The sequence below is a fragment of the Pongo pygmaeus genome, chromosome 2, assembly GCF_028885625.2.
Source record: "Pongo pygmaeus isolate AG05252 chromosome 2, NHGRI_mPonPyg2-v2.0_pri, whole genome shotgun sequence".
NCBI lineage: Eukaryota > Metazoa > Chordata > Mammalia > Primates > Hominidae > Pongo > Pongo pygmaeus.
Window position 1 is genome coordinate 40,390,301 of NC_085930.1, and position 15,363 is coordinate 40,405,663.

Below are 15,363 nucleotides of genomic sequence, written 5' to 3' on the forward strand. Positions count from 1 at the left end.
GTGATTCAGCCTGTGACAATCCAACCTTAGCTCTGGCCACTTCTCCTGTGTCCTGTGTCCTGTGCTGCACCCTTACTGAAGCTCATCACTGCCAGAGCAGGGGCATTTCGTGAGTGCTTTCTGGGGCCAGGCACTGTGTTCACAGTTGACATTGAGTATCTCATTCTCTCAAGAACCCTATGAGGCTGGTTTATTATTTTCCCCATTTTATAAATGAGGAAACTAGGTCATAGAGGTGAAATAACTTCTCAAAGGTCATAGAGTGAGGAATTCATAATACTAGGATTTACACCCACATTATTTTGCATTAAATGATGAGATAGGCAAAAATCTGAGACACAGAAAAGTTGATTTTCACCAATATTTGTTGAGTAAAGGAATGATTGTGTCCACATCTTAAATGCCGAGTTTTTAACAATTTTAACAAATACAGATTTAAATAAAATGGAAACTTTTCACTTTCTTTATTCTAATTTCTAACATCAATGAAATGAGGCTGTTTATGTTCCTGCTTGTTGGTGTATTTGAATTAATTAGATATGTGCCTCCTTTAGGCTACTTTATTTGACTATTCCAGAATACTTTAATCCATTGAATTCCAAACTCCTTGCCCCAGTTCCTACCTGAACCTCATCAAAACTTTTATTCCCTTCTCATAGTTTTATAGCTTACTTTATTTAAATTCTACACTGAAAAGGAAATGGGCTTTCTGAGCTTCCTCTTTTCTTGGGTGGCTCCCCCTTTATGTCACTCTTCACTGCCCATTTTGGCTAGACCTGCCCATCCAGCCAAAGAGCCCAGCCTCTACCATCTGTCCACTGTGGGGCTCAAGCCCAGAGAGTTGGGTCCTTTTACCCAGCTTGATTGACAATCATACATCCTCCATGAGTCCCTAGGCAGCAATGATGAAATTGAGTATGCTCCTTGGGCTCTCAGAGATGAAGGCAAAGGTAGAGTGGAAGGTGCGCAGAAAGAGAGCTGGGCTCGAAAGAGAAGGGTGGAGAGCGGGAAGGAGGCATCCTTCACAAGAGAGGTGTGGTTATTGTCAATTGGGTTGTTGTTGGAGAGCACATTGATGTACACTGTTGCATTTTATTCTCACAGTTTCCTGTGAAGAAGGCAAGTAGACAGAGTGGCATTGTACCTGCTTTATCAAATGAGGAAACTGAGGCAGAAAGGTGATCGGAGTTATCTCAATTGCTACTGCAGTTATTTTTACAACTGGCCTGGAGTCTGTTCTGGACTTTCATACTAGTGCTCAGCCACACAGATTATGTTAGGAGAACTTGACTCATGGGGTAAAATCCATACTCCAGCAGCCCTGATGCCCTGAGTAAAACCAAGGATGTGTTCTTCCATTTAGCCAGATGACTTGACATGTATTCTGCTTGTGGCAGAGCTCAACTCTATGTGGTGCTGTTGGGTCATGCCCCCCATGGCGGCCCAGGACACTTCTCAGATGTAGTGCACCGCTCGTGTCAGGTAGCCGAGTGCAGTGCGTTAGTAACCAGCTTCTCCTTTAACTCTCAGATGGAATCCTCTACCCCAAAACCATCTCCTCTCATAAAAGACACTCACTGCCTCCTTCCAAACCTCTTTCCATCTCTCAAATTTCCTCTTTCAGTGAAAGCTTTAACTTACTTTGGAAACACAGGCATTGTGTTTCTGACCCCTTTCCCTCAGCTCTGACATCTTTCCAGACAATTACTGAAGCCTGGCAGTTAACATCTTTGATTCAGTTGGAGTCCCACATCTCAAATGGCTTATTTCCTTAATCTTCTAATTAGCCTCCTGCCTCCAGTCATCCCCAGCCAGTGTCATCCTGCACTCCACTGACAGAATTACCTGACTACACATCTCTGACTGAAAACCTTGGCTGGCTCCTCATTGCCTCCAGCCCAATTTTCAAACTTCTTCATGTAGAATTCGGATTCTCCCACTATACGCCGATGCATCTTATTCTTCAGCCACACTGAGAAAGTCACTTTCTCAACACACAGGGTTCTTGCCTTCATACTTTCCCACCTCCTGTTACCACATCATTTCTACACTTGTGAGAGAACTCCTGGTTTTCCTAAGGTATATCTTAGATGTTATCTGTCTTGCACCTGTTCCCACACAGAGTGAAGGCTGCCTCTCCATCCTCCTGTAGACCTTGTAATATTCCACCATTATGCACTTACATTTTTGTATATGATGTTGCTGTCCCCTGCACATGAGTTGCAAGCAACTAAGGCTTAAGTACATTTCCTTTGGTCATCATTTTATTCCCTAACACATACTAGATACAAGTAGAATATAAGCTTCTTGAAAGTAGCAGTCTTTGTGGCTGGCATGTCATAGGTGCCTAGTAAATATTTGTTGAATGAGTGAGTAATCAATAAATGTTTGAATTAGCAAGGGTAGGAACGTATGGCTCAGATACTACCAGTGCAATGCTCCTTTTGTTGACCGTGTGTTCATGCCGGCAGTGCATGGTTGTGGTCTTGTGTTTTGCAAAGTAAGGACAGGCTCATGATAACAACCTAGCTTTCCAAACTACTCACAGTGCATGTAACTGGCTTGATCTTGTTTTACATCAGGAGGCCAGTTCACTTTTTTATGTATTCAATTTCACTATATGAATTGCTCCTGTGAAAAAAAACTACATTATTGTAATTCTTCATTATACTAATTACTCCCCTTCCATGGTTATTGAGAATTATAACTAAATCAAAGAGGATTGAATTTGGGGAAATCAAATGAATATGTACTTAACAAAAATCCCTTTAGCTATTTTCGTTTTTGGGCGTATAGCAACACCTAGTGGCTTTATCGATTATTTCAGAGACTATTTCTAGAAACAGCTTCTTGGGTTTTTTTCTCCCTTATTTAACCACTACTTACTTAATATTTTTTCTTTCCTCTTAATTAACGAACAAATATCTTTGACTATTTTGTATTTAGAAAGTAAACTGGCTCTAGCATAGGAATAGATATTACAGAATTGATGTTTATCCATAAAAAGTGTGGCCCACCTAATAAAAATAAGTGAAGTACTTTAAATGCAGGCATCACAATGATATGACACAATATTTTAAACATTTCACAACATCTGGAACTTTCTGAATAATGACATTACTCAAATGGGAGCCTTTTGCGGGAAGTATTCCCTCCCTTTTATATAGATAGAATTTCTTATTTCTTTTTTTTTTTTCTTGTGAAATAGCCACCTTATAACTTTATTTCTTTGATGTAAATTGGTCTCTTTAGATACAGTAAATTTTTCTCTTTAAATAGAGTAAATTTCTTTAGGAAATTGTTCAATTCATATAGGTTTCAGCATTTCAATTCAACATTTATTTGTATGCATGTTGGCAAATGAGTCTCTAATTAGTTTTTTATAATTCTTCTGTTTTTTTTTTCTTTTATTATTATTATTATTATACTTTAGGTTTAAAATTTCTTATTTCTTTATCAAATTCATGTGTAGATCAGTGTATCCACAGATATATACATTTTATGGGATGCCTTACTTAACAAGTACTCAATAATGAATTCTTCATATTTATATTTGCCATGTCATCGAACCATTTTTATATATTGAGATTTTAGATCCCCAGAAGAAATATGTCTAACCTGTATCACACAGATTTCTGCCGTCTTAATAAATGATATATTTTACAATTTTTCTTACCTTGACAACTTAGAATTATAGTTGTAAATAATTGTTGCATTGAGCTGATGCCTTCTAGAGAAATTTGGGGGCTATTTTCCCTATTCAATTTGTTTTAAACAGACTCTCGTGCTTTATGAAACATTTCTATCTGTTCTTTACAGCTTTTCTGTCTTCTCCTTCTGTCTTATCCTGCTGCTGGCATTGTTTCTTTCTTTCCCAACCCTCTTCCTTTTTTTTTTTTTTTTTTGTCTGCCCTCTTGGCCCCTTCTGATACGCTGCCTCTATTCTTTTTTTTTTTTTTTTTTACATTTTTTTAAATTTTATTTTTATTTTCATTTTTATTTTTTATTATACTTTAAGTTTTAGGGTACATGTGCACAATGTGCAAGTTAGTTACATACGTATACATATGCCGTGCTGGTGTGCTGCACCCATTAACTCATCATTTAGCATTAGGTATATCTCCTAATGCTATCCCTCCCCCCTCCCCCCACCCCACAACTGTCCCCAGAGTGTGATGTTCCCCTTCCTGTGTCCATGTGTTCTCATTGTTCAATTCCCATCTATGAGTGAGAACATGCAGTGTTTGGTTTTTTGTCCTTGCTATAGTTTACTGAGAATGATGATTTCCAATTTCGTCCATGTCCCTACAAAGGATGTGAACTCATCATTTTTTGTGGACTAGAGGGTCAGCTAACCAAGTCAGCTAACTACATAGCTTAGTACTAACCCAATTCTCCTGGCTCCTAATTTTGTGCTGTTTCCACTATACTATACTGAAGATGTGTGCTAAATCCATAATGCTTTAAAGTAAGAATAACTAGGTTTTGAGAGAGGACATGGTCCACTAGAGTAACATCTACAGCATTAGTGATTCTATTACTGTTATTTTAGCCATTGGATGGTGTTTGTTGTACTCCTGGCCAGGTCACTGAGATTCTTCCTATTCACATACATATGGAGAGAATTAAGTTAATCAACAGATATTCATTGTGCACCCCCTCTTTGTCAGGAGCATGATAAGCACAAATATGTGTAGACTTATTTGATTGCATGCTAAAATTGACAAACCGTGTACAGGATTATAGATGCCTTCATAATTACATGTTCAAATAGGAAGTTTTATATAAGACCATCCATCCTGAAGATTTGCAAAGGGTATTATTGAACTTTTAAACTTTCTGACTTGATGTGTTGTCGTGGCCAAATAATCTATAAATGACACTTATAAGAAAGTTGAATTTTCTTCATGCTGTTAATATGAACTCGAAGCCATAGGGTAATTTACCTCCTCATAAATGGTCACTATTTCTTGTGAATTGTGGGATCCGAAATAAGCATATATGTCATATAGACTTTATGCAGTGGAGCAACTCTAAATAATAATACATTTAATTCCAAATATATTTTATAGATTTCTGTCTTATGCACATCTGTTTTATTAAAGTTTTATGAAGACATTTTATAATTTTCAAACAGTCCTAAGCTTGAATCTAAGTAAAATTTTGATTATTTACCAAATAATCTAGGAGCCAAACACATATATTTTTTGATAAAGCAGAGAAGTTGATTAAAAAATACTTCTAAATTATAAAGATATATTTTGTTCTGGTATTCCTACCAATAAAGGAGTTCCCAATTTTTTGTGGCTACAAATTTCAGGATTTGTTGGCCTTTTTAATTCATTTTGTGTCTCCTTGGTGGGACATTTGGCACAGCATATCAAATAGTGACAATAAGAGAGTCAGGCTTTGCAGCCAAACCACAGGTGGCAAATTAATAAAAGCTTCTGCACCTTCACTAATGTGCTTATCTCTGGGAGAAGGTGACCATTACTCTTTAAAATCCAAAGGTGACAATTAAAATTTCAAATGTTCGCTCCTGCCCAGTAGCCTGTGACATTGTTAGAGAAACACATCCTCAGTGTCTTAAGAGGGTCAGTGAGAAACTGTTTTTAGGAGCATAATCTGGGTAACTATTAGCTCTTTCCATAGGATTTATCCATCAAATATAATCACATGCAGCTATTAAAATTACACTAGAGAAGACTTAGTGATGCAGAAAAATTAATATTAAAGTTTTTTTAAAAAAAGAACACTCTAACTGTGGTAGAATATTCTATTTTTGTTAAAAAATTACACAACTGGAAGAATATATAAGAGTATTAACAGTACTTATCTTTGGGAGGTAACATTGTAGGTGATTTTTCTTCTTTGTTTTGGTGGGTTTTTTTTCAGATTTTTAACAGTGAACTTGGATTATTTTGTAATCAGAAAACAAGTTATTAAAAAGTATTTGTAACTTTCATTTTTTTCTTTAAAGTGAAAGATTATTTTTCCCCCTAGACTCTCTAACTTCATTATTCAGGAAAGTGGGGAGGAATCACACTGAATTGGGATTAAGAGAACTGTTGTCAGCTTTCATTAGTTCACTCCACAAATACTTGTTGAGTATCTACATTGTGCCCAGGCAGTGTTGGGGATAATTTATTAAATAAAGCCTCTGGGAGAGGATGTACAATAAATAAATATTTACATCTTGTGGTGATCAGTGTTTAATAAAGACTAAGGGGATTTTTTAGCATTGGGAGGGGAAGTGTCAAAGTTTCTTCATCTTTGAAAAGTGAGGGGTTTAGATCAGAGGAATAATGAAATCCTTCCCTCTCTAACATTCTAAGCTTCCTATGACTTTTGAATAACAGTTGACCACCAAAGCAATTGTCACAAAGCAAATGCAAAAGTGGGTCAATGTTAGCATTGAGATAAAAGAGGAAATGTATATCCTGAGAAAAATACTTGATTAAAAAGTGATGTTTCTGTAACTGTTGTTGATAATAAAGATCGCAAATGAAGATAGAGCATTAAATGTTTACCTAACACAGTAAATAGTACAAAAGAAAATATGATATCTTTCTTTGTTTCAGGTATCCTCTGGCACATGCAGGCCTGATGTTTCAGAATCTCCTGAATTACGTCAGAAGTCACCATTGTTTCAGTTTGCCGAGGTAATATATTATAATTGATACTTAACTAATGAGGAAATTGTAAAGTGGGCTTAAATTGGGGCTGATAACAGTAACTGAAAGCAATGAAGAACTCTACTGAGCTCAACCATAAGTGGGAAAATAGAATCACATTTTGGAAAAGATATTTTGGGTCTCTAGAGTTCTTAATTAAGAAATAACTACATTTATGTGTTTATAGAAGCTTATCGTTAAAGTCATACTAAATATTATTAACTTCATTACTAATTTTTACTCATGGATAGTAAGGTTAAGAATATATTGAATTACCATCAGAATTTAGTCATTTGTGGATGTGTTTATTTGATAAAACAGAAGACAAAATCAGCTCATGGTTATTGGCTACGCAGCTAAACTATGCATTTCTTTTTCTTTTCTTTTTTTAGTACACTTTCATCTTAAGTGAAACTTTAGCATGAGGTTCGCAGTTTTCAAAGTCTTCTTTTGTCAGACTTGTTCAGCTCAGTAGGTCTCTTGACACTGGTTCAAAGAGATGGTGTATAAAAGCACATTCTCCTTGATATCAAGTCTAAAGTTTAAGACTGCTCACAATATCTTAATTTACTCTAGAACTCAATATGAGCCCTCATTGATACATTTTTTTCTTAAACTTTAAGCCACCTGGTCTTTCCTTGAATTGTCTTTGACTAGACATTCTTCACCACTGTCATCCTTCCTGGTGTTTGCCCAACTGTTTTACAGTTTTGTACAGGGGGAACATTTTTTATTTTTTATTTTTTTTTAGAGACAGAGTCTTACTCTGTCGTCCAGGCTAGAGTGCAGTGGCATGATCATAGCTCATTGTAACCTGGAACTCCTGGGCTCAAGGGATCCTCTTGTTTCAGCCTCCTGATAGCTAGGACTGCAGGCGCTTGCCACCATGCCCAACTAATCTTTTTTTTTAAAACAGGGTCTCACTATGTTGCCCAGGCTGTTCTTGAATTACTGATCTCAGGCGATCGTCCCACCTCAGCCTGTCAGAGTACTGGATTACAGGGCATGAGCCACCATGCTCAGCCTGCACTCTTTTTTGTCGAAAGCAGTTATAAACATGTTAAATAAGATTGGTCCCAACTTTGAAAGCAGAACGGCTTAAGAGATGATCCTTGAACCTCTAAAGATCTAATGAAACCTCTAAAATTTCACAGGAAATTTTGGATATGTTAGCATGTGTACATTTTTGTGGCTTCTAACAGCATATCTAAGATCCAGAGAGATCCGTGATCCTATTGCTTTTATATAAAAGGTCTCTATCTCCAGGAGCTCCTATTTATGTTATTAATTGAAATCTTTATCTTAATATTAATTTATAATAACATCTCCCCCCTCCCTTTTTTAGAACTTCTGAGATACTTTTCACAAAATTGGATGGATTGTAACACTGGTTCTATTTTGTTCACTGCTTGATTTAATTCTTAAAGGAATATATTGTATTTAGGTATAACCTACAATATTTATGTATTTCCCCTTATATAAATTGTTTATTTTTTTCTAACTTTTATAGAGGGTTGATAGGGATGAAAAGTGATGTCTGAAATAAGTTGTACTGAGTTTATGATTCCTAAGACTTAAGGAAGATTTCTCTGGGTTCATTTTTGCATTCTGTCATACTTGCACATGGTGGTCACTTGAAATGACAAGATTCATGGTTTGACCAAGAAAAGTTCTAAAATTTTATCCTTGAATGTCTTCAGAACACTTGGTTAGATCTTACAGTGGATAAAATAGTTTATTTCTACCTAGTTTGTTAAATTGGATTTGGTTGATATTTGTTCTTCTTACTGATATTTATTCTAAAAATGCTTATCTGATTAAAAAGCACAGTAGAATGAAATTTTCCTGGTGGCTTCAGCAGCGAATACAATTAATTAGTCAGTCTCTCTACTAATTTTTTTTTTTTTTTTTTGAGATGGGGTCTTGCTATGTTACCCAGGCTCGTCTTCAACTCCTGGGCTCAAGTGCTCCTCCCACCTAGCCTCCCAAAGTGCTGGGATTACAGATGTGAGCCACACTATGCCCAGCCTCCTGATTCTTTCCCATTCCTAAACATCACTTTTATATGTATAACTACGTGGCCCTGTTGTTTTTCTAACCAGTTTAATTAAAACGAAAAAGCAATTTTTGTGATGAAAGAGTTTTGATGAAGTGGATTTACTGCTTAGTAAGTACCCTTTGATGGAGTTGTTGGTGAACAGTTACTTGAAGGAAAGACTTGTGGGATTGGGAATGGGCTAAGTTATTATAGTGCCCAGGCTTTCTGCTCCTGTGACCCGCTTTTACCCTGTATTATGGCTGAATAAAAGTTTTTTCCACTTTGGAACCAAAATTACTAACTCATCTTGCTCCCAAAATGTCCTTGAAAAGTATTTCCACATGTTCCTCTGAGCAAAGTTGAAGAAAGCTACCATAATTGCCAACTGGAAACAAAAGGTCCCCTAGTTGAATCAAGTGTAGGGTGGCAGACTCTTCTATTCATTGTCACACATTAACGTGCGAGTGTGTGTGTGTGTGTGGTTGTTTTGGGTGGGAGGATGCAGGTGCTATGAAAGAAGAAAATGCTTTTCATATTTAGTAAACAATTTATTGAGTTCTGGTGCCATGCTAGGTAACATCTTTTATGGCTTATTTTTTTTTCACCATAATCCTCTAAAATGCAGATTATTATCATCATCATCAATTTACAGTGGTGAAAAATAAGTCTCAGAAAGTTTAGCTGAGCTGGCCAAGGTCATGTTGTGGGTAAGTAGCAGAGCTGAGATTCAGTCTCCCAGATACCGTGACCCACATCCATATGCTTCACCAACACTGCATCAAAGCTGCCTCTAACTAGAGAACAGCTTGGAAGGAGTGGTGTTGGGAAGAGAATGAGGGAGTGGCTTCACTTGCAGCCTCCAGCTTTTAACAATATACATTTTTTCCTTTTTTTTTTTTAAGTAAGGAAATTTATGTCAACAGGTCTCCTTAACTGCTCTTTGATATATACCTGGCACCCTTACCAAAGACATGGCAAATGAGCCATACTCAGTCTTTGTTCTTTATAATCATCTGTTTTTAGAAACGTGGCCTTTGTCTTCCCTTATCATTTATACTGCTCTTCTAAAGGGATTGAGGATAATGACTCATTTTTAAATCTTTATCAGTGTCTACAGTTGAAAATATATGGCAGAATCTTATGATCTGATGTGGAAAAATGTCAGTGTACGTTAAAAATTGCTTGTTTCCTTTCAGATATCTTCAAGTACGTCCCACCCTGATGCTTCTACAAAGCAATGTCAAACATCCGCCTTGTTTCAGTTTGCAGAGGTATGGCCTTTTTAAAATGCTTTTTGGGCTAAGAAAACTTGCTGAGCTCAGGAATACTGGAATGGAGTTTTGATAATGTATAGTGAACTTTAGGCATGCCTGTTGTCATTATTAACATAATACACATAACAGAATATTTATTGCTTTTTCTGCTGCCTTTGATGTAATCATAGTCAAATCAGCTCCAGATTTTACACCCATTTTATAAGCATTCATTAAAGAGTTCATTCAGAATACCAGTAATGTGTTTATTTCATTTTATCTTGTTTTTAATTTATTTTAAAAGCTTGGAAAAACTGCTGTCAACAAGAATGTCAGAGGGTTCCGATTTATTAAATTTTTCCAATAGTGAAATTAGATGCTGTAATTCATGAATGACTCTCTCACAGTGAATTGCAGTGGTGAATACGACCTGTTAAATCAGGTTAAATTAGCTTTCAATGTGATGTAGCTTCAGCCAGTATTTTTATTAGTATTTAATCCCAGGCTCAGATCAGATCAGCTTTTGTAAGATCTCAGATTTCTTTGGTTTGTCAGCCGAAGAGAGCACACACCAGAGAGTAATTTTTTTGGTTGGTATGCTGCAGAGACAAATCTGATATTCTTGATTTTGCCACAAAAGCCCTGGCCTCAACCATATGCTCATTTCTAATGAGCACTATATGACAAATAATAAAACGTATATAGTTTATGAAAATAAGATGCTATCTGCTTTAGGTCTTTTCTTTTTTCCCTTTTTATCGCAACTAAAAAATGCATGTCATAAACCAAGCAATTTTTATAGGGTTGAGAGAAAATGACAAGCAGGACTGTGCTGTTTAATATTGATGTATTGAATCACTTTGATTCATTTGAATAAAGAATACTGCATAAATGGAAAGTAAAATGATATCCTTTTGGCAGAAGAAAACCTATCATCTTACTTTGAAAATGAGAAAAAATTACTTTTGGCTCTTACATTAAAAAAAAAAAAAAAGCTGTTTCCTCTTGGGACAACTCGTATCAACTACTACGACTTTATACCATTGGTTAGCCTGCTTATGTATTAGGCTTCCCTGCCATAGTATTTGCTTAGCTGCTGAGGGCTATTGTATAAAATTGGTAACAAAAATATATGATGTTATTTCATAAAGAATAATTTGCTTGATTAAACTGAATAAATTAAGATTTTGTTACAGTTTTCCATTATAATAAGCAAGCTGTTATTTTCACTGTCTAGGGGAAATAGTTAATAATTGTTAATAATACTTTCTTGCTTTCCTCCAGTTGTGGATGCCCATTAATTCTTCAGAGTTAAAAAGGAATTTTGCCATATTGACTAAATTTATTTTTAATGTTGATATCTGAGCCAGTTCTATCCAACTTTTCAGAAACATTTTTTTCAAAACAATTGATTTGCCATGTATTGTTTGATTAAATTCTATACTGCATAGCAGGAATATTAGAAAGGTAGCGGCTCATCTTTGACACACCTGATATTTACATATCCATTGACTACCAAGAGTATTCAGCTTAACTTAAAATACCAGTATGGAATATCTCAGCTGATGCTGGTTCTGTTACCACCGCTCAGCATATGATTCAGTGTATGACCTTTTTTTTTTTTTTTTTGAGACGGAGTTTTGCCCTTGATTACCCAGGCTGGAGTGCAGTGGTGCGATCTCGGCTCACTGCAACCTCCACCTCCCAGGTTCAAGCGATTCTCCTGCCTCAGTCTCCTGAGTAGCTGGGATTACAGGTGTCCAACACTACACCTGGCTAATTTTTGTTTTAGTAGAGACGGGATTTTGCCATGTTGGCCAGGCTGGTCATGAACTCCTGACCTCAGGTGATCTGCCCACCTCGGCCTTCCAAAGTGCTGGGATTACAGGTGTGAGCCACCGTGCCTGGCCATGATTGGTATTTTAGCACCACTATTGTCAGATTCATTAGGAGCTCCTGAAGCACTGGGGACAGCTCTAAGGGACCAGTTTGGTGGTGTAATAGCCACCATCTTGTGATTCTGCAGGATGTGATCCCATGCCTTTCATAAACTAATTTGTCCTTGCTGCTCCGTACACTAATTCTTGAATGAGATTTGGTCCTTGCATCTTAATTATACTAAGTTTTCTTCTAGAGAAGAAAAGAACTTCTTACTTGGAGGAGACAGTCATGCAGGGTGGCATTTCCAGAGGTTGCCGCTCTGCTCTACAGCACTCATCTCCTGAGGACTTTTGGGGTTTTTAGCTATAAAGTGTATGCAGGATTTGAGGAGCCTTTTAAAAAATTATTAATTTGAAAACTTATTAGGAGTTGTTTCAAAATATAGGAAGGCATGTATGACAGAAAGACCAAAATAAAATGGTTAGCGTAAAAATATATTATTTTCTGTTTTGCCCTAGAATGAGATGTAGTCCCTACAAGTATATAACTTCTCCTAGTTATATTTTGCAACCATTGGTAATAGCCCTAGTTCCTCAGCAAATTAAATTATTGTATCTTTGGCTATTTAACTGTAAATGTTATATGTGTTTATACAAGAGTGGTTCATGGTTCTCAAAGGATACATAACCTCTCTCGTCACTTTCCTCCTCTGACCCAACAGTACCCTAACTTTCAATCTTTAACATCTTACAATCTGACCATATTGTCAGACTAATACTGGGCTGGTTTTATTTAAGGCTAAATAAGAGCTAACTAGATGAACTAATAAAAATATCTACTAAAATCTACTATGAGCATATGTATTGCAATAGAAATAGAATAGGCTATAATTACTCACTGCGATATCCCTAAAGCTCTTAGAATTATTTCATAAAACACCATCACCTTTGAGAAAACCCAAAGACTCTTGAAATTCTTGTATTAATTAGTCAAAAGCGAAGGTTCTCAAACTTTATAATACATCAGAGTCACCTAGAAGGCTGTTTACACACAGATTGCTGGGCCCCGCCACCAAAGCTTCTGACTGATTAAATCTGGTGTTGGGCCTGAGAATTTGCATTTCGAACAAGTTTCCTATTAGAGAACCACAGTTTGAGACCACTGCTCTATATAACTATAGAGCAAATTATTAAATCATTGTTGTTAAGGCATTTATTAATATCTCTGGGACTTCACGGTGGAAGGGTCAAGAGAGGAAGGGATTATGTATAATAGAAAATTACTGAGTGGAGCGCTTTATATCCCTGTCTCTTTTCAGAGGGATTCCTGGTCCTATTATGTACACTTAAAGAGAAGTGGGTGTTTATATAATCTAGGGAACAATTTACTCTTTAAAAGTATTTAGCTTTGTAATACCATTTTAAGATCAGGCATGCAAAATTCTCAAACTATTTCTGTTCATTTTATTTACAAACTCTTATAACACTGGGAAGAAGTTAACTAGATTTTCTCTTGAAAATGGGTCATTTATCGTGTAAAATATTTATCTTAGAAACATACTTTTAACAGTAAACCCTGGTGATTTCTTTAAGTCGAAAATGTTTTGTTTGTTTTGATTTTTCTTCATTGAGTCCTGGATCTCTTCCCTGCAAGATGAGAAAAATATTTTTCCTTCTTAACCAAATCTGCTCATTGAAAAGCTCATTGAAATTAATCTATATGGAGCCATGAAACTGAATAAGGCATATTTGTTTGTAGGTGCCTCGTACATGTTTACATTTAAGAGGAGAAACATCAGGGTTTAGAAAGAAACACAGACTGCAGGGACAGTTTCTCACTCCCCACCCCCAATTTCAGCCTGTCTCCCATTCCAAGGTGACACTCATATTTCATCCAGAGTCAGCTTGGCCCATCCAAAGTGCCATCTACTCTGTGTTTCCAGGCTCTGATCCATGAAGTTGGTCAGAATGAATTTCCTATCTGTGTCTTCTGTTGTTTACAGGTGGAGTGACACATCAGTCACTTTTTAGGTCTGGTTTACCAAAGACTAATGACCAGATATAATGTCAGAAGGGAACTGTTGTCTTTAATTATTTAACAGGCCTAAAAGCCTTGACCAATCCACATATTCTCTGATCTGCTCTGTGGCTCACTCTTACACCTAGAGCATATCTTTGCATTGAAAAATTATATTTACCTTGAAGACACAGCTAATCTGGGTGATTTAGATAGATTTGGACTTTAAAATTTCCCTTAGAAGATATTTGCTTTGCCTATATAAATATAACTATAATCTCACCAAAATTAAAATATTGTCACCATTGGATATAAGCAATAGGTACAAATTTAATGCATTTATTTTCATGAGGGAATGCTCAGTTTGTTACACAATATTACAGTTGATTAAAAACACCATATACTTACACTGTAACTAATCAGTGGATGTATTATGTGTTTTATTGGAAGCACTAATATTTCTTTTTAGATAAGAAAGGTAAGGTAAAGAAGGCCTTGTTTGTTCTTTGACTTATTTATTCATTCAACATTTATCAGTCATTTTCTCCCAAGCTACAATATTTACAATATCGTCATAATTGTAAGACTTCCACCATTACCTAATTTGATTCTCGTCTTTACCACCTGTTTGCTCACCCACCTCAGACAGCCATAAAATTAGCAATTTAACATCTAGGGTGATCATTTTTCTTAGCACTTTAGCTGTACCTCATGTACTGTTACACCCACCCTGTAAGTAGACTTTATGGATGAATACTGTTTATCCAAACATTACTTAATAGTCAAGAGAGACTACAGTGGAATTAACTTATTGGCAAGCCCTATCCAATTTGAGGAAAATAAGAAGCATACCCATGAACATCTATGCCGTATGGCCCACTAGTGCCCTCTACCTACCAACCTAGCAAACACACACTTCCCTCCATAGCTGACCAGTCATTGGAAAAGAGATGTTAACTATATTGTTCCTATCTGAAAGGATGTATATGTCTCTTAGGTAGAACAGCATGGGCAGGAGTGAACAGTGATATAACAAATCATTACTGTATCAGCTCTGCTTGAAATTGAAGCCATCAGCATAGATGAGATTACTGAGAGAGGGTCCTAAGACAAAACACTGAGGAAAAACATTGAAGGGATTATTATGGAAAGAAGAGCCAGCAAAGAAGAACCACAAGGAGTGGCCTGAGACATAGGAGGAAAGCAAGGACCCTGCAGTAACGGAAGGGCAGGAAGGAGTTTTTCTAAAGAAAGACTAGCACTGTCAAATGCTGCAAAGAAATTAAGATAAGGACCAAGCCATGGAAATTAACGTATGCCCAGTTTTCCACCCTTCCTTCCCTCAAATTAAGAAGTTTTTGATTTAACTTTTAGAAATCGTATCTCACACTAAGTAATGCCATAAAAATGTTACTGTTAGGAGATCCTGGAAATGTTGGGCTACTAAAATATGTTGAACCTCCCCCGACACATGCCCTTTTGGGAATCAGGCTTCTAGCAA

General features: G+C 36.4%; 1 protein-coding gene across 28 annotated transcripts in view; it reads left to right on the top strand.

Moving 5' to 3' along the window:
• BBX (BBX high mobility group box domain containing) overlaps positions 1–15,363 on the top strand; it is a 280,307-nt gene that overhangs the window by 207,246 nt on the left and 57,698 nt on the right. For all 28 annotated transcript variants that reach the window (XM_054482850.2, XM_054482851.2, XM_054482868.2 and 25 more), the window contains 2 exons: positions 6,582–6,662; positions 9,909–9,983. In XM_054482850.2, the coding sequence (XP_054338825.1) occupies positions 6,582–6,662; positions 9,909–9,983 (156 nt within the window). The remainder of the gene's footprint in view (positions 1–6,581; positions 6,663–9,908; positions 9,984–15,363) is intronic.